General features: G+C 44.0%; 1 protein-coding gene across 1 annotated transcript in view; it reads left to right on the top strand.

Annotated features, from left to right (window-relative positions):
- The window catches only part of LOC121610209 (sodium- and chloride-dependent transporter XTRP3-like), a 39,672-nt gene extending 20,016 nt beyond the window's left edge, over positions 1-19,656 (top strand). The window contains exon 11 of the mRNA XM_041942218.1: positions 19,486-19,656. Within this exon, the coding sequence (XP_041798152.1) occupies positions 19,486-19,656 (171 nt within the window). The remainder of the gene's footprint in view (positions 1-19,485) is intronic.
- The last annotated feature ends 880 nt before the right edge of the window (positions 19,657-20,536 follow it).

Genomic DNA, 20,536 nt, shown 5'->3' with positions numbered 1-20,536 from the left:
GACCTTTAGGCGTAGCAAAGGTCGGATGAACTGGGGGGTTCCTGTTGCTACTGGAGCTGCTGCAACTGCTGTAGCTGCAGCTGTCATCTGACTCAGCATGGTCAGACTCATCACCACTGTCAGGCCTCTCCCTTTGTGCATCTGAAAGTATTGATTGACAAAGTCAGCACTTAATTAATTCAAATTTTAATTGAACATTAAAAAAATATATAAAGTGTACATGATTATTTTTTAAATAATACATAGCATGAATATATGAACTGTTTAACAACTACACAATTTTAAGTGAGTGATGGTTTAGTACCATGATTAAAAGGAGGTAGCCTATTTAAGTTCCTTAATTCACTAAGTAACTGTAATTGTGCAGAGAGCACCACACATTACACATTTTAAAGCATTTCCATAATTCCTGCATTTTCACCTGGAAGTCCATGAGCGCTGTGCTGGCCCTGGGTCAATGTTGGCTGCATTCACCCTGATTCTCACACTCCTCCTGGTCACTCTCCCTAATTTTCTTCTTAGTGAAGAAGAGATATCTCCCTGCCTCCGTTTCATACTATAGTCTACATTGAAAAACGTGTCCACAAACACAACGAAAGGCAACATGTTATTTGTACCGTCACATCACAGTGGCAACATGATACTCTGTTGTTGACAATTAATTCATGTAGCAAAACGCTCAACTCACGAAGGATGCGAACGCTACTGAAACAGTGGAGAGATGTTTAGCCTACATTTATCCAGATGGAGAGCTAACTAAAGTAAAACACAGTGAACAATTCCCCATGCAAATTCAACCAAATTAAGCCCAAGTGGAACAGAAGTTGGCAAAACATTGTTTTTAAGAACCTGTATTGTTCTGTTCTTACCTTAACTCTGTGCACCTTTGAGCATCACTTCGAAAAAAAGTCCGTGACTGGTGAAGTTCATGCGCGGAGCCGAGTAGCCACTTCCTTCTTTGTCCAAAATAAAAGCTTTCAGAGTGGACATCTAATCAAAGAAGGTTTCAGCTTTGCTTCCGTCTTATCATGCAGCATCGGTAACTTTACGCAACGCAATGATTGACATTATGATGAGTCAATGGCCGTTGGGGGGGCACACGGGGTGGCCAAACAGACTGCAGGGGGGGCGGGTGCCCCCCCGTGCCACCATGGAAGCCCTGCCTCTGCTTTCAGCCTCTGTCTCATTCTCTCACACCATCCTCTCATTTCACATGAGACGAGAACACAAAGCCACACATTGATAAAAAAAATAGTTAAAGGTTATATAAGCTAGCCTTGGAAACAAACAAATATATAACATTTTGTGTATTAGTGTCTGACTGAATTATAATTGAACATTGAGAGGACGTCACCATGTTACCAGATTCATTTTAGGTGTATGCACAAAACTACAGTAAAAGTCAGTCCCAAAATGATCCACAGGATCGAGATCAGGTCCAATCCAGGCATGTTTTGAAAACATTTTTCAAAGTACAGTGCAGGCTCTGCAAACTGGTCTCTTAGAGTAACAACAAACAAGGTCAATGATTGCAAAAGACCAAGAGCACTTGCTAAATGGCATGTCATTTTTACTTACCCAGTACTTGGTCCCACATTATTATTGTCTCCAGTTTAGCAACACAGCTAGCATATTTGGTTAATAAATCTTCAGAAAACTTTTAATTAAAAAAAATGTCGTAATGTAAGTAATCAACTCAAGATTCTAGATTCCAGATCAAGATTCAAAATCATCTTTATTATCACTAAGCATAGCATGTCGTATTAAAAAAAAAACAAGATGGCTGCGCGCACGTCCTAGCATTGTTTACTCTCTGACTTAGTGTCTTTTGACGCCGTTTCAACAAACTTTTACTAACTTTCTCCGAGCGTGATATTTCTCATTCTTATTTTAATCGTTTCTAACTGGACTCATCTCCATGTGAACACTAATCCGAGCTAATCTGTGAGGAAACGAATCATCATCAAAGTACTGCCTACCGGCTTCTTACCTTCTTGGTCCACCTGTGAAGCCTGCTGAGTTTATGCTGCTGCCTTGGATATCCCTACCGGCACGTCTGCCTGGTTGACGAAGTGTCTGCTCAGGCTACCGCATCTCGGTCCCTCACATGAATGTGTTGCGGCTGTGGTACGGTGCTGTTGCCAGTGCGTCTGACATTGTCATGGTACTGGAGCAGATACCGGCTCCAGGGTGTCCATCTGTTGCTGCTCGCATCTGTCTTCCTCCTGGATCCTTCAGCTGTGTGTCCCCTCTCCACTGGATACTGAAGCTAAAGCTGGTGATTGGCCTGTTAGCTGCCGAGTCCTGTGGCTACACCGGGATCCGTCTTCCAACACTCCGAATTGCTGGCGGTTTGCTGGTGAGTTAGCCGCTAGCAGTTGCATGGAGAGTTGGCATCTGGTGGCCGACTGGTAAGCTAGCTGCTACTGTTAGCCGCTGATAGCCCCGTCCTGGGAGAGCACAGCGGTCCTGCTGCAGACGACTCTACTCAGCGCACTCAGGCAAGTGATTCCTCAGGTGGCCCTGCATCTCACCTCTCTGCCTTTCACTCCTAACACTATTAGTGTCTTTAACTGCATGACTATCTCATCTTGAGACATTAACAATGAAACCATTACTTGCACTGTTCCTATTTCTCGCTCTCTGGTCACATGGAACTGTAATCCATCGTAATGCATCCTCTAAGGAGCTCCGCCTACCTCTACACCTTTCCAAGGCAATTACTATCACCTGGTCCTCTGCTCCTGCTGAGCTGACTGAATATTTGCCAGTGTTCTCGTGTGGGCCAATGTTAAATTATCTTAAATTGCTTCGTTTAATGTGTAATCTTGTCTTGAAAAAATATTTTTCTCTCACAGAAGCATCATTTATTGACCTTACCATGTCACATAAGGATGACTCCGCATCACTTTGTGATCTTAAGAGAAAATGTTTCATTCTGCTTTTGTTACTTCTGTCTGGCAGCCTAACCCAGGCCCCACTCTGAATTGTATTGCTACCCCTGATGATTTCAGTACCAGATGTGGCCTTGGTATTCTCCATCTAAATATACGAAGTTTGCTCCCAAAACTAGACTTTGTAAAAATTTGGATTAAGTCAACTGACATTCTTGTCCTGTCTGAAACCTGGCTGACAAAATCTATTTCAGACAATGACATCTTAATAAAAGGCTATCATGTCTTCCGCTGTGATTGTCCCAGGAAAGGCGGGGGTATAGCCATCTGTTAAAAATAGGTACCATGTGTCTGTCCTATCCTCTGTTTCCTTGAGAAGCAAAAAACTTGATTTTGCACAGGATCAGTCTATAACAGTTATGGGTTGTTATAGACCACCCTCAGCATGTAATGAAGCCCTCTCGTCACTGTCGGATATAATTTCCAGGTTTAACAAGAGTGAACTTGTCTTGGTTGGAGATCTAAATCTTGACTGGCTGACATCCGCATCAGCTTGAAATCTGTTTGTGACTCATTTAATCTTGCCCAGCTAATTCATAGTCCAACCCACCCAAATGCAAAACAACCCACCAGATCATCATTAATTGACTTAATCTTAACTAATGTTCCCCACAAGTACACTGGAGTGATTGGAGCAGAGTTTCACTCTTTGATGACGTTGAACTTGCTTGGAAATACTTCTATGACGAATTTCTGAGATTAATTGACAAACATGCACCCATACGCAAATTCTGTGTTAAGGGAAGAAATAACCACTGGTTCTGTCCAGAAATTGGTCACCTACTTAAGACGAGAGACGCTGCCTGGGCCAAGGCAAGAAAAACTAAAAATGAAGCCGATTGGCTCTCCTTCAGGCAGCTTCGCAATAAATGTACAACCTTTATTAAGAAGGCCAAGTCAGAGTTTTACCTCTCTGAAACAACCAAAAACTTAAACAACCCTAAGAAATTTTGGAAAGCTGTGAAGAGTTTTGGTCTGGGATCAACAACTGAACTCCCTAATTTTTTGATGAAAGGTTCATGTACTCTGACTGAAAAATCTGACATGTTGAACTTGTTTAACGAACACTTTATTTCTGCTGGTAACTTATTTGACATTGTAAACCCTGAATGTGTCAAACCTGTATCAATTACAGATGCTCAGGTTGCAACTAGTGATGCAAATTGTTTTTATTTTACTCCAGTGTCTGTCTCTGATGTGCAGAAAGTTTTGTCTAAACCGGACGCTAAAAAAAGCAGCAGGACCTGACAAACTGGACCCGTTCTTTCTCAAATTGTCCGCAGATTTTATTGCTGAGCCTCTTTCGCACATTTTTAATTTGAGCTTTATCACTTGCACAATTCCAAAAATTTGGAAGTCAGCTTTTGTTCTTCCCGTTAAAATGGGGGGAACCTTCGGACGTAAATAATTACCGTCCGATATCCAAACTCTGTGTGCTCTCCAAAGTGTTCGAACGACTGGTCAGTGATCAGCTCAAAGACTTTCTTGAAGCAAATAATATTTTATCAACCTTCCAGTCTGGTTTTAGAAAGCAACACAGCACAGTCACAGCCACTCTTAAGGTTCTGAATGATTTTAACTATGCTTTGGACTGCAGGAATTACTGTGTTGCACTTTTCATTGACTTGTCAAAGGCATTTGATACAGTAGATCACGGTATACTGATAAACATGCTACATCAGATCGGCCTGTCTAAAATTGCAGCCTCGTGGTTTGCCAATTTTTTGACTAATAGAACCCAGTGTGTTCAGATGGCTGGTTCCACCTCACCCTTTTCTGAGGTTTCCAAAGGTGTGCCCCAGAGTTCAGTCTTGGGGCCTATTTTATTCTCTATTTATATAAACAAAATATGTGATAACCTGTCAAATGCCTCTTACCATTTTTATGCTGATGACACTGTCATCTATTGTTGGTCACCCTCAATTGTGCTGGCTCATGAGTTTTTACAATCTGCTTTTAATGTAGTTCAATCTTGATTGCAAAATCTTAAGTTAGTTTTAAATGCACAAAAAACTAAACTGATGGTGTTTTCTAAATCTGGTGAATTACCAGGGAACATCCCCTCAATTTTAACTTCACTAGGTGTTCCCATTGAACTTGTTTCTAACTACAAGTACTTGGGTTTTCTTATTGATCAGGAACTCTCATTTAAAGTGCATATTGCAAATTTGGTCACTAAGCTCAAGATCAAAATTGGTTTCTATTATAGAAACAAATCCTGTTTCTAAGAGGGCTGGGCTGAGCACACAACCCTGTGGCATGCCCGTGCTGAGGACCTGAGGGGATGATGTTATGTTCCCTATTCTCACCACCTGAGGCCTGTTGGTGAGAAAGTCTCTGATCCAGTGGCACAGACAGGCAGACCCACTGCATGTAGCTTCAGCGCCAGCTTGTCTGGGATGATGGTGTTAAACCATCTGAACCAACGGCATCATAGCTGAGCTACCGTCCACAAATGGCATCCTGACGTAGGTGTTGGGCTGCTGCAGGTGGGTCAGGGCTGTGTGCAGGGTGATGGAGACAGCATCTGTAAGTACTGAAGGCTGTCTAGGTCCGAGGGGATGAAGCCTCTGATGTACCTGAGAATAATCCGCTCAAATGATGGTGGAGGACTTGAGGCACTCAGGAACCATAGACAGCTGCAGGGACAGATTGAAGATGTCCAGGAACACTCCTGCTAGCTGGTCAGCGCATGTCCTCAAAGTCTTGCCTGACACCTTATCCGGTCCTGCAGCTCTGCGGTGTTGATCCTCCTCAGGGTGGATGTCACCTGGTGCTGCTGCAGGACGAGGGGCTGGTGCTGCTCCTCCAGCCAGGGTAGATGTGTAGCTTCTCTGCTGCCTGATGTGTCGAAGCAGGCAAAGAAGCTGTTTAAGGTGTCAGGCAGGGTGGGGTCGTGGCTGGCGAGCTGAGTGTTAGGCTTGTAGTCCATCATGGTTCTGATGCCTCTCCACATGTTCTGGGGGTTGTTGTTATTGAAGTGATCTTCAATTTTGTTTTTGTACCGGAGCTTGGCCTGCTTAATTCCCTTCGTCAGCTCTGCTCGAGCCCTGCTATAAGCCAGCCTGTCACCAGCTCTGTAGGCAGTATCCCAGGCTTTCAGCAGGGACCACACTGTGCTGTCCAGCCATGGTTTCTGGTTGGGAAACACTGTGATGGTCTTGACTGGGGACAGCATCAGTGCAGAACTGAATATAGGACAATACAGATGATGTGTACTCCTCAAAGTCTGCCTCTTCTCTGAACACAGTCCAGTCTGTAGTGAGAGTTCTCTAACCAACTTGAACGGTCGGCATTTCACCGCCAGGTATTCCAAATCAGGAGAGCAGAACATGCTGACGGTGCGTAACTGTGTTTATCAACATAAATTTCATGGTTATGTAAACTTTTTACCCTTTTTTTACCCGTTTTACCATTTTCTTTTGTGATTCTGACATCAATCCAGTGATGACACAGAAACCATATTATTAAAAATTTGTTAGGGTTACACAATTTGGGACACCCCCTATAGGTTGGCTTCAAAATGTTTCAGTTGCCCCATTCCCAAACACGGCCTGAATGTATGTATCCCAGTTTTATGATGATTGGACAAATCATTAATGTGTTATGGCCATTTTTCTGCTACGTCCAACTCCTTGCAAAGTTTTTGGGTTGATGGCAGCCATGCTTTATTTTTTAACAATCTTGTACTTATAAAAGAAATACATATCTCATTCCAGCAATGCTGTATAAGAATTTTCATTAAAATATCCCTTTGCTCATCATGTAAATTCTCATGTTCAAGTGGCATCATTTACTTTCCACTTGACCTTCGACTTTGGTTTGCTGTTGCATCAGATGGGTAATGGTTTGGGTTCTGGTATTATCCAGATCTTCCACCATGTTTATTCTGTATTCTGCTTCTTCCACATGAGATGCAGTGGATCAAATGCCCAACTTACATCTCTCTCTGTAGATCAGTAATGTCTTTGCTTATTTCTTCTCAGAAGTCTCTAAAAACACTGACAAGAGATTTCTGTTTTGGCATTTTCCTTTTATTATAATTTACTAAGGTCAAAGTCCAACGCCACTTTCTGACAAAGGAGGCAGGAGTCAAAGGTTGAAATAATAAGCAGTTTAATTGGTGTTTAGCAAGCAACCAACAGATGGCATATTCAAAAATACTGATTTCAATAATGCACAGTCCCAAAGCTCCAGATCCAAGTCTTCGGGGTTAGCAGGCAAACAGGCAAGATCCAGACAAGGGTTGGAGTGGTTTGTTTTCCACTTCAGCCTCACAGGGAGAGCAGACAGGCAAGGCACAAATGACAGTGGCTGACTGGGATTGCCTGAGCACAAAAAACACAAGCAGGTCAGGTTATTGAGCACAAGCAGATACAAGACCGATTTAGACACTAGGCACATGAAGGTCCACACATTACCACACTTGTAGGCAGACAATCTGACTGTTTGTTCAGGATTTTATACTGCATGGCCATGTGGTCCTGATTGTATGATTGAGCACAGGTGTGCTCAATCAGAAGAGAGGCTGGCCCTACCTGTCAGCCCCGTCCTGGAGTGATGTCACTCACTAGACAAACATGGGAGGGAAAGACAAGAGACACAAAGAAGGGAAAAAACACAGGAGTACAAAAGGAAGAGAAGGAGGAGATCTCAACACCTTTGGTTTTAGATGGTGTAGCTGTAGATTTCTGATACTGCTCCAGTTCTCAGATTTATACCACAAAGGGTAGCAAACTATACTCTACTATAATATAAATGCAACACTTTTTAGCGAGTTGAAGTAAAAGATCTAAAACTTTTCCTCTTGACAGAAAGGGCTTATTTCTTTCAAATTGTGAGCACAAATTTGTTAAAATTGTTACAACAGCTCTGACCGATTTTCTTTGTTTTAGTGTTGTCTTGTGTTTTTCACGTTTTTTTGTCACTTGTCTCAGACGATCATGCGTTCCTACAGATATACTCCTGGTGAGACTAGTGCTTTGGTTTTTACTCTTTTCTGGACTTTTAAAAACAACATCGGGAGATCCATTCAGCCACAGCTCCATTGTTTACAATCAGGAGCAGCTGTTAGCGCTGTGCAACAGCATACTCCTAGTGGAAAGACCGGAGATAAGGAGAAGGGGATGCAGAGCTGGAGCAAAGTGCCAGGACAAGTGAAGACAGTATAAACCAACCATACCATCTCTTATTATTGGGAACATAAGTTCCTTCCCTAATAAGATGGAAGATCTTACAGCATTGACCAGACGTCAGACTTCCCGGGAGTACTGGGATTGTAGCATCATGTGCTTCACAGAGACATGGCTGAATGAACTCACGCTGGACATGCATGTCGCTTTGAATGGTTTTCATCTGCTGAGAGATGACAGGCGAGCAATGGAGTGCAGTAAGAGGAAGGGAGGAGGCATAGCAATGTTTGTGAACAACTTGGATATACTGTACACAAGCACAAAGGATGCGTACAGTTCTTCACCCCTCCCCCCACTGGGCCAAAGTGACCACAACCTGGTTCAGGGGCCACCACAGCCTAACAGACAGTGTTATTTCTTTGCACCAACTCCTTCCACCCTGGAGCATCCCTGACACCAGCAGCTCCGTCCTCACACCACTTCACGGCCCTCCAATCCACATCACAGACCACTGACCGTGCCCCCCACCTCACCCAACAGGAGCGGCCCCCGGGCCCCCCACCCAGCCTCTCCATAACAGCAGATCAGGTGAGAAAGGAGCTCAGGAAGATGAAGGCAAGGAAGGCTACTGGCCCTGATGGCATCAGCTCCAGACTGCACAGGGACTGTGCAGATCAGCTCTGTGGGGTCATTCTGCATATATTCAACATGAGCTTCAGTCTGGAGAGAGTTCCAGCCCTGTGGAAAACTTCCTGTGTGGTTCCAGTGCTAAAAAAACTGTGCATCCCCTGTGGGAGCCCAACCACTTCAGGCTGGTGGCCTTAACTCCCCACCTGATGAAGACCCTGGAGAGGATTATACTTAACCACCTCCGCCACCAGGCATTGGTGTGGAAGATGCAGTCATCTACCTGTTCCATTTCTGTCTTTACCACCTGGAGTGCACTGTGAAGGTCATGTTTTTTGACTTCTCCAGTGCTTTTAACACAATCCAGCCATTACTGCTGAGGGGAAGCTGGAAGGAGCCGTAGCAGACTGCCACCTGGCTGCGTGGACCACCAACTACCTCACCAACGGATCCCAGTATGTGAGGCTTTGCGACTGTGTCGGATGTGGTTGCTTGCAGTGCTGGGGATCCGTAGGGTACTGTGCTCTCTCCTTTTTCTCTTCACATTCTATACACATCGGCTTTCAGACACAACACAGACAGCTGCCACCTCCAGAAGTTCTCAGATGATACAGCCATTGTTGGACGTGTAGACAGACACAGAGGAATGTTTTGGAGTACAGGAAAGTCATTAGTAACTTTGTTGACTGGTGTGGACTATACCACCTGCACATCAACGGCAGCAAGACTAAGGAGATGGTGATTTATCCATACCAAATTCAAGTGCAATTTCTGTAAAAACTGTGAAAATTCACTACAACCTTAGCAGTATATTTTTATGGTGATATTGTTATAGTTCTTTCTATAATGTACATATATAGTATAGTATATATAGGCAGCTTTTATTTTGTATTTCTCTATTCTGTTGTTATTTTCCCACTGCCATTGCCTGCTGCCTGTAATACCCGAATTTCCCCAGCTGGGGATAAATATAATCTTATCTTACCTTTTTTTGTCCACAGACAATAAACAGAACACTATTAGCTTGTGAATAACATTGAAAACCCAATTTCACATAAAAGACTGTAAATCTCACAGTGTAAAGCCCATATTTAATATAGCCTGTCTGATATGAAAAACAGCAACTCAGAGACAGTCAACAGTGTGGTATGCAACTGCATTTAGATGTGTGCAATAAAACGTAGACAAATAACTAAGACATTCACAACACTCTGTAAGCTAGCTTACGAACATTAGCTCAACGTATGACCAGCAAAGCAACTTGTGGATGAAGTTACTATTTCTGCACATTAATACCTGTAATTTTTTCATGAAATGCTTGTAGTTCTTAAAGTCAAAATTCATGCCACAGGTTGTTGCAAAAGCAATTCTAAAGCATCAACACCAAAATATTTCAACACTGCTCACATGCACCCATCTTCTGCTTTGAAAGTATCTTCCTTTGCTGAGGCACATACGGTGTGTACAGAGGAATCCTATGTATGCAGTTGCACTATTAATCCATCTGGTGGCATTACAGCTATACATATGAAAAACAGGCACATCTACCGTGTAGAAATTCATAATTAGAGGTTTCGAACACTGTTACATGCAAAATAATAATCTCTTTATCACACAGAAACCCAGCGTACAAACTCACATTGGCATGGGTCTTTTAACTGAGTTACAAGCTTTACAGTAGTGGTAGAACACAAACACAAAACAAAGCAAAGCCTGATGGCACAGGACACACAATCAATGTCATGTGATAAGCACACAGAAACAAGCAGCAAGCACAATGACTGAAGTATCTCAGACAGTAACAACAGGACAATTTCAGTTTGGTGAACACAAACTGTTACTTGTCCAGCGAGTTAAAGGACTGCCAAGGCTAATTAAAGTACACACGTTTGATTGGGAATGATACACCACCTGAAGCAACGTCACTTCACAGTTGAAAGACAAGGTGGATCAGAGAGCATTGATTTTAATATCCCTAAATATGTATCCTAAATAGAATAGAAACAAATCTTGGATCATGAAACAAGTTCAGTACATGCATAAGTGAAAGTATCATACTGAGAATACCTGTAGCACAATACTGAAATTAAAAACACCTTGCACACATCAAAAACCTTGATCATGTGTGCATCCTAAAGGGATATGAATAAACAGGTTTCTCCTTCTTGAACATGAGTTAGGCATCATCTCGAGCTTGTTCATGAAAAGTTATTATGTCCTGCAATTTGCCTTGATGTAAGTACATCAAATGCATGCAAGACACCGTCATCATCAGAAAAACTCTTTCTCTGAGACATGACTGAATGGACTGATGTTTTTGTGTGTACATTCCTCCTCGGCAGAGGCTTCGGCTGTGTGCGAGTGGCTCCACAGCGCTGTCAGCCAGGTCAACCCCCCGCGCCCTGCTGCTGGTCAGTGGGGACTTCAATCAAGCTTCTCTCTCCGCCTCTCTCCCAACATTCACACACTATGTTTAGTGTCATACAAGGGACAGTAACACACTGGACCTGTTGTATGCAAATGTGAAGGACGCTTACACCTCCGCCCCCCTCCCCCACCTTGGGCGGTCTGATCACATCCTTGTTCATCTGCTCCCCCAATACACACCCAGGGTGCGAAAGGAACCTGCACAGAAGAGGACTGTGAAAGTGTGGACTGAGGATAGATAGATAGATGGATAGATAGATAGATAGATTTAGATAGACTTTCAGTAAGAGGCAAAAATACAATACAAAATAAAAAATAACAATATAAGAAAAAAATAGTCAAATAAAAATAAAGAACTAAGCTATCCAGGATAAACATCTTAACATCTTGCTATACAGGATATACATCTGAACATCTAGCTATACAGGATAAACATCTGTAATACAGGATAAACATTCGAGCAGTTAAATATGTGCACAGTAGTCCAGTTGTGCAAAATAACAGTGTGCAATAGTCGGTTTGTCCACACTTGGGTCCAGCATATGGATGTGTGTGTGATAAAGTCTAGCATTTAGATGTGTGTGTGATGGAGTCCAGCATATGGATGTGTGTGTGATAAAGTGTGTGTGTCCATGCGTGGTTTAGGTGTGTAGTGAGTTCGGAGTTGTAGTGTTGATTATTGTTTTTGTCGCCCTCCCCGAGAGCGTGGGGGGAGGAACGATCTTTTCAATCTGTCAGTAGAGCAGGACAATGACAGCAGTCTATCACTGAACCTGCTCCTCTGCCTGGAGATGGTGCTGTGCGGAGCATGTTCAGTGACCGTTGCTCTGCCACAGATGTCAGACTGTCCAGCTCTGTGCCTACGACGGAGCCTGCCTTCCTCACTAGCAGCTTTTTGCAGATGTTGAAGGACGCCAGCCTTCTGAGGAAGTACAGGCGGCTCTGTCCTTTCCTGCACAGAGCGTCAGTGTTGGCAGTCCAATCCAGTTTCTCGTCCAGCTGCACTCCCAGGTATTTGTAGGTGTGAACCACCTCCACGCAGTCCCCTTTAATGATGACCGGTTCTGGACACGGCCTGGGTCTCCTGAAGTCCACTACCATCTCCCTGGTCTTGGTGGTGTTGAGGAGCAGGTGGTTGGAGTCACACCAGGTGATGAAGTCCTGAATCAGTTTCCTGTACTCATCCTCTTTCCACTCCTGATACAGCCCACTATGGCTGTGTCGTCCGCGAACTTCTGTACATGACAGAGCTCCGAGTTGTATTGAAAGTCGGACATGTACACCGTGAACAGGACCAGAGAGAGCACAGTTCCCTGCGGTGCTCCTGTGCTGCTGGCCGCAGTGTTGGACCTGCAGTCCCCCAGCTTCACATACTGAGGTCTGCCAGTCAGGTAGTCAGTAATCCATGCCACCAGGTGTGTTTCAACTCCCATCTCTGTCAGTTTGTCCCTGAGGAGCAATGGCTGGATGGTGTTAAAGGCACTGGAGAAGTCCAAGAATGTAATCCTCACAGCACCACTGCCTCTGTCCAGGTGAGAGAGAGATCGGTGGAGCAGGAAGATGATGGCATCCTCCACTCCTGTCTTCTCCCAGTAAGTAAACTGCAGAGGGTCAAGAGCGTGGTGGATCTGTGGCCTCAGGTGATGGAGCAGTAGCCGTTCCATGGTCGTCATCACGTGTGACGTCAGGGCGACCGGCCTGAAGTCGTTCAGCTCCCCAGGATGTGGTTTCTTAGGGACTGGAATGATGCAGGATGTCTTCCACAGCTCCTCCCCTGTCCCAGGCTCAGGTTGAATATGCGCTGAAGGGGGTGTCCCAGCTCCCTCGCACAGGCCTTCAGCGGTCGTGTTGATACTCCATCTGGACCCGCGGCTTTGCTGGGGCGCAGCCTCTTCAGCTCACTACAGACCTGAGCTGCTGTGATTGTCGTGGGTGGTGTGAGGGGAGGAGGGGAGATGTCCTCATCTGTGTTGATGATGGCTTGCGGGAGTGGGAGGGTGGGGGCTGCTGTGCTCAGAGGTGTGAATGGGTTGGGGTGATCAAATCTATTGAAGAAGTGGTTGAGCTGGTTTGCCCTCCCCACATCCCCCTCAATGTGGGCACCCTTCTTGGGGTCAGCCAGCGATGGTCTTCATCCCCTCCCACACCTCCCTCATGTTGTTGTTCTGCATCCTTTCTTCTAATTTCCTTCTGTACTGCTCCTTCGCCTTTCTGAGCTGGACTCGGAGTTCCTTCGGAGATCTCCAGTGTGTCACCATCTTTGAAGGCTTTCTTTATTCTGGTTCAGAAGGCCTTTGCTGTCACTAGTTATCCAGGGTTTGTTGTTGGCAAAGCAGCGTACAGATTTTACTGGAACAACAGTGTCCATACAGAAGTTAATATAGTCTGTAGTGCAGTCACCCATCTCCTCCATGTTCTCGTTGTGAGACCCCTGCAGTGCTTCCCAGTCTGTGGTCTCAAAGCACTCTTTCAGAGTCTGCTCGGCTTTAGGAGACCACTTCCTGAATGAGCGTGTGGTTGTTGGTAGTCTCCTCACTCTTGGTGTGTAGTGAGGTTTGAGCAGGACCAGATTGTGATCTGCTTTTCCCAGTGCTGGCAGGGGGGTGGCTCTGTATATATTCTTCACGTTTGCATACATCAGATCTATAGGCCTCTTCCCCCAGTCCACGTACTGGTGAAAAGCAGCCAGTGTATTGTCCAAAGTGACATGGTTAAAGTCCCCAGAGATTGGCACAAGAGCCTCAGGATGCTGTGTTGCGCGTCGGCGCGCAGCGGAATGTAAACAATGAGAACAATGGCGTGGCTGAACTCCCTGCGCAAGTAATAGGGATGTAAACTTACAGCCATGAGTTCAATATCCCTGCAGCAGCTGGAGATTTTAATGTTCACATGCCCAGGATTGCACCACCGTTTGTTCACATACAGTGCGAGTCCTCCTCCTTGCTTCCCACAGGCTCTTGTGTCTCTGTCCGCTCTGACTGTGCTGAAGTCCGGTAGCTCCACGTTAGCATCTGGGATGCTAGCTGTTAGCCACGACTCAGTGAGACACAGCAAAGTGCACTCCTTGAAGGTCTTTAGGTTTTTCGTCAGCGCAGCCAGTTCGTCGATCGTTCCCATGATCATTAGCTTTTAGCATAGCGCCAGCTCTGCAGCCCCGGTATGACTTCCTTACGTCCACAGGTAAACACGGGACCACACCGAAGTGGGACTTTGCTCTCAAGGCGTTTAAAAAGTTCCTCGAATAAACGAGTGTCGGCGTTGAAGTTGTAGAATCCATATCCATAGAATAGAGAAATACTTTCCAAGAAACCCAGAAAGAGGAAGAAAATAAAAACAAAAGAGTGCGAAGATCACACAGAGCTGCTAGAGAGGCCGCCACTCGCATCGGCACCGGAAACAAGCTAATGAGAGACTGAGGGACTGTTTTCAGACCACAGACTGGAGCATGCTCTGCAGCTCTTATGGAGATGACATCGACACACTGCATCACGGAATACATCAACTTCTGTGTGGATAGCACTGTGCCAACTCGGAGGGTACAGTGCTTCTCCAACAACCACCCCTGGGTCACCCCAGAGCTCCAAGCCCTCCTGAACCAGAAGAAAAGGCCTTTTAACTCAGGAGACAGAGAGGAACAGAAGAGAGTACAGCGCGAGCTACAATGAAGGATCAGACGGGCCAAGAAGGATTATGTTAATTTAAACACAAGATACTTGTGCTAAAAGAGGATTGATTCTCAGTGAAGAACCTTGGACCCCTAATCTGTCTCTATACATGCCAAAGAGCAGTGATTCCTAACAAGTCTCTGGGGATCATCAGGTGGAAACCTCCCTTCAACTGTGTTTCGCCTACTTAGTCCCACAACACCTCCAGGAAGGTGGAGGCCTAATCCACAGACTAGATTTAACAGCCTCTTCTACCATTTCCTTCAAGAATCAAACAAAACAGGAAAACAACCAAAAAAAAGAACAAAAAAACAAGCCAACTCTGTATCTTACAACACAAACTTACATGAACAGGCCACATGGTCCCAAAGAGAGACTCTAGCTGGCCACACCCCGACCTTATCTACACTTCCTCTTCCTGGACCTCTTCCTATTGGGAGAGAGAAGATGGGGCAGGGAAAGCAGAGCAGAGGAGAGGTGTCTCGTTCAGACTTTAACCTCTTCTCCTGCCGGATTAGGCATGTCCTCTGCCTCCCCTACTCCCTTACTGCCTTTATTTCACCCTCCAACTACTATTATTACTCCTAACCTTATCTACACTTCCTCTTCCTGGATCTCTCCCTATTGGGAGAGAGAAGATGGGGCGGGGAAAGCAGAGCAGAAGGGAGGTGTCTTGTTCAGACTTTAACCTCTTCTCCTGCCGGATTAGGCATGCATGCAAGAAGGATTATGGAAAGAAGCTGGAGGAGAAGCTGGCCCAGAACACTGCAGAACAACGTGTGGAGAGGACTGAAGAACATCTCTGGATTTGGATGGATGGAGACCAGCGCTGGGCGGATGAATTAAACTGCTACTTCAACAGATTGCATTCTCTCCCCACCCCCTCTGCCCCCCTTCCTGCTCACCCCTCTTCAAACGTCTCCAGCACAGAGGCCACTTCCCCCCTCCCCAGACCACCTTCACCTGCCCCCTGCCCCCCCACACCCACACGGACTGTTCCTAATACCAGCCCCCCTCTGCCCCCCCACCCTCTGCAGCACACCCCAGTCCCCCCCTCACTCCTCCCTCTCCATCACATCAGACCAGGTGAGGAGAGAGCTGAGGCAACTGAAGCAGAGGAAATCTGCAGGACCAGACGGCATCAGCCCCAGGCTGCTAAGGACCTATTCAACTCTGTGAGGTCCTCTGCCACCTCTTCAACCCCCCTTTGTGTGTTCTGAAGAGCTTCTGTAAGAATGAATTTCTCCATTGTGAGATCAATAAAGTGTTATCTAATCTAATCTAATCTAATCTCTTGTGGTTGTGTGAATATCTCTCCTTGAAGCAAAGGTGGACCAAGATATTTCCCAAATCATAGAATAAATAGTTTTAGTTGCCAAGACTTCAGTAAACCTAAACAATGGGGGAAAATCATTTCTTGAATCATTTTAGGTAGCTCGTTAGGTGGGAATGAGGACATCTTAGTTTGGAAAATAACAGACACAGGTTTAATCCACTCAGTATCATATTTAAATCACAGAGATCATACAGTGCTGAAAGGGTAGGTCTTTCACCACATATTTAGTTACTTCTCTTTGAAATTCACCATGTCTTGATTCATTTTTTATTTTGCTGCAGAAGCTGCAGAAGCTGTCGAGGGTAAAGTAAAAACAATACTGTAGAAATAATAATAATGATTTTTTCTTCTTACTTCTACTATTCTAATTTTCTTCATACACAATGCAATGTTAGATACCTGAAATTGAATCCATTGTTGCCCTGCTACAGGTCACAGAATATGATGAGCCATGTGTGACACTAGTCCCTGGCTCTCAGTACTTCTGCAGCTTCTACCTGAATCTGAATCTCTGTTGTTTAGACTTTGTTATGCTGATGTCAAGTTGTCACATAGACTTTAAAATGTGATTGTGCAACCAATTTAAGTAAATCTTAAATTTGAAACAGGGAACTAAATCCAAGTCAGTGGCCTTAACTTTATGCAGTTTGTATGTATCAAGGTATACTTTAAACTTTTAGCCAAAATAATAATAAATAATATCAATAGACAAATGAAAATAGCATCAACACAATTAAACTCTTAAGCAATGAACAGTTTTCTTCAAATGAAAACTGACAGTGCGTTGCATTATTGAATAATAAATAGCCAGTCTGGTGAAGTCCAGTGGATGGTTTGGTGTCAGAGGTGTGTTACTGTGCCTGATTGTTTTGCCGTTAAATGATCTGTAACACCTACCAGAGGGGAGAAGTTGGAACAGGTTGTGTTCAGGATGTGCTCAGTCTGAAGGTGTGCAAGTCCCGAATGGAGGACAGGTTGGCACCAGTGATTTTCTCAGCAGTGCTTATGGTCCATTGCAGTCTGCTTTTTGGTGACAGACCCAAACCAGATGGTGATGGATGTGCAAAGAACAGACTTGATTTTTCCTGTGTAAAACTGGAGTCAGTCGTTGTTGTAGAGGAAGAAGAGCAGCAGGGCGAGCACACACCCCAGGGCTCCAGTGCTGATGGGTGCTGGGTGGGATATTCCCCAGCCTCACCTGCTGCTTCCTGTCAAGAAATTTGTGATCCACTGACAGGTGTTGACTGGCGCAGTGAACTGAGTGGAGGATTTCTGAATTTAAATTTTTCTGAACGCAGAAGTCCACAAACAGGATCCTTGCATGGGTGGTTGAGTTGTTGCAGGAAGTAGTTCAGTCCCATGTTGACTGCATCCCTAAACTAACCTGTATGTCCAGTAGGCAAATTGCAAGGCTTCCAGCAGGGGCCTGTGATGTATTTCAGGTGAGTCAACACCAGTCTCTCAAAGGATTTCATGACCACAGACATCAGAGAGACAGGCCTGTCATAATTTAATCCTCAGATGGAGGATTGTTTTGGCACCAGAGTTATTATGGAATGTTTGAAGCATCAGGGAACTTCCCATAGCTCCAGTGATTTGTTGAAAAATTGTGTGAAGATGGGTGTCAGCTTGTCAGCACAGACTTTCAGACAGGAGAGGGACAGGCCTATCTGGGCCTGATGCTTTCCTGATCTTCTGTCTCTTGAAGAAGTGACACACATCCTGTTTCCAAATCCTGAGAGCTGGTGGGAGATCAGCAAGGAGAGGTGAGAGTGGTGCAGGTGGTGTGAATGGTTATTAGTGCAGCACTGAGGCGGACAACCGCAGGGCCAGCTTGGATGGTAAAGTTCAACTGCTGAACTTAACTGCTATAATTCTAAAAAGTTCATGAGAAAATGACCTTTTTCAGTAGATTAACTGTGGTAAATTTCAGAATTGTATCTCAAAAAGACATTTTTTGACACTGGTTTCAAATGTGCCTTTACAAACCTAGCAATTGCCTAGGTCATTGTTAAAGATACGGTAAAGTTAAAAAACTTTATTAATCCCACGCCAGGGAAATTAAATTGTTAAATGCAGCAAACAATAAAAGATAGACATAGGAGGAACAAAAGAGTCAATAAAAAAAGGTATACAGAATAATAGACATAGCTGATTGTCTATTCCTATTATTATTCTATGTACATTATATACAAAGAGTATAAGAATACTACTGCCACGTAGCTCAACAAGTTCATGACTTGCCCTTGGTTGTGAGTTGTTGAGTAATGCCTACTCGGGCATTGTTCTCTGTGGATTAGAGACAAATGATTTAAAAGATATTGTTAATTTAAGAAGCTTTAAATAATTGTGGTCCTGTTCTGGACCAATACCTTTATCAAAAACAGAGACCAAATATTCATTGGCATCCATGTTGATTCATGCCAGAGATGTGACTGCAAGAGATAAAATGAAAAGAAAAAAATCACTTGACACAAAATCTTCTTGACATAACAGAAATAATAGTTTGATTCTCCAAGTGAAATCTGGACTTTTATGATAGAAATGTGCAAATAGTTGGTGGAGCTAGTGAAGCTCAAGACTAATCCAGATAATCATCTAATCATTACTGTTGGATTGTTGATTAATGAGTGTAGTTTTCCAATCTGTGCCATCCCTCCAAATGTCAGAGACAGTAGGTGAAACCCACATATCATTCCTGATGAATGATGATTACACGTGTTTAATCAACTGCACAGAGTAGAACTGACATTCTAGAAGCTGTAGGAAACTCACTCATTTAACAAACCATTACTATTGACACTTCTCTGGATCACACTCATTAGGATGATATTATAGCTAAGAATATTCCTCAGTCACATTACACATTGCATTTTGATGCACACAATAATGTGCGGTAAGTGGAAAAAATGCATAGCAAACTAAAACAGGCAAGACAACATAAATGAAAGGTGTTTCCTTGATTTCAGTACATGTGCATCCAAGTGAAGCCACTAAAATTGCTCTGCATCTTTGATAAGATGTGGTCTGAGCAAGTATTAATGCAAAGGCAGTTTTGTGCCAAAATGACAAACAAGTAAACAAAACTGCATTGCGATGATGGCAAATGGACTGTATTTATGTAGCGCTTTTCTAGTCTAGTCACCCGTTAACACAATGGTAGCGAGGCCACCTACACAGCACATCAGGAGCAATTTGATGTTCAGTAGCTTGCCTATGAATACTTTGGCATGTAGGCTGCCAAGGCCAGGGATATGACCGCTCTACCTCGTGAGCCAGAGTTGCCGTGATTGTTTGATATTCTGCTAAAATGTAGAGGTTAACTGTACCTTTTGTTTCCGCAGGGTAAGTCAGTGGTGACGGAGTATCCTGTCTTTGGTCAACTCTTCATCGGGCTGCTGTTGGTGTCATCAGTCAGCTGTGTTCCTCTCACAGCTCTTTATGTCTACTGCAGGAAGAGGAAACATGGAAAACATCATAAGAGACAGCGTACTGTCAACACAGTATCCGCTTAGGGACCAGACACCTCCATATCTTTCTCCTCCAGCTGATCACAGCAACAGTTCATCATTTATCATCCATTATATAGTGAGACAGTGGTATATGGTCAGTGGTCATTTGTATTTTTTCTTCACTTCACACAAATTTTTGGAGTTTTTCTGTCTGCAAGAGCATCTCTTTTATTGCATCGAACAATGCCCTCTTGCATCAGAAAACAAAAAAATTGAGTCATGGGGACATAAAATAAATATAAACCTTTGTACTCCTTTCAAAAACATTTGGGTAAGTTATATTGTATATTTTCTCTCCTTGAAAGTAAGACTTCTGAGACCAGATTTCAATCAATACCCCAGACTCTTAAAGAGATTAGAGTGCAAAGACTTCCTCACTCAGTCTCAGTTTCCATATCTTATTTGTGGAACATGTTTTTAGTGTAGATATGCTTTTTTAAGTGCCAAACATTAACAGCAAATATAGTTGTAATTCAGTCTTTCATGTGATGCTAGTTTACGAAATTGTGATGATATGATGAATGTTTATAGATTTGCAGCAGTGGGTTGGTAATGAGATGTAGTGTTGAGATGTATGCTAGCAATTGTTTTTTATGCACTGCAAACATGTCTTTAGTTATGTTGTTTCATATTTGGTCTTAGATATCATTTTCTCTGATCAATGGGGTGAGCTAATTCAGGGTTAGGTCAAGTTTATTTGTAGCAATGTAAAATCCTACTATGGGATTATAGTCCAGCAAAGTAGCATACGTTCTTTAGAGGTAAGATCTTAAGCCCAAGCCCAAGCCCAAGCCCGACCCGACCCGACCCGAATTTCGGGCCGGGTCGGGCCTAAAATGTCAATCATTACGTTCGGGTCGGGTTGGGTCGGGCTTCTCTCTCG

This window comes from Chelmon rostratus, chromosome 8 (genome assembly GCF_017976325.1).
Source record: "Chelmon rostratus isolate fCheRos1 chromosome 8, fCheRos1.pri, whole genome shotgun sequence".
NCBI lineage: Eukaryota > Metazoa > Chordata > Actinopteri > Chaetodontiformes > Chaetodontidae > Chelmon > Chelmon rostratus.
Note: the sequence above shows the minus strand (reverse complement) of the source record. Positions and strands in the feature narration are given on the sequence as shown.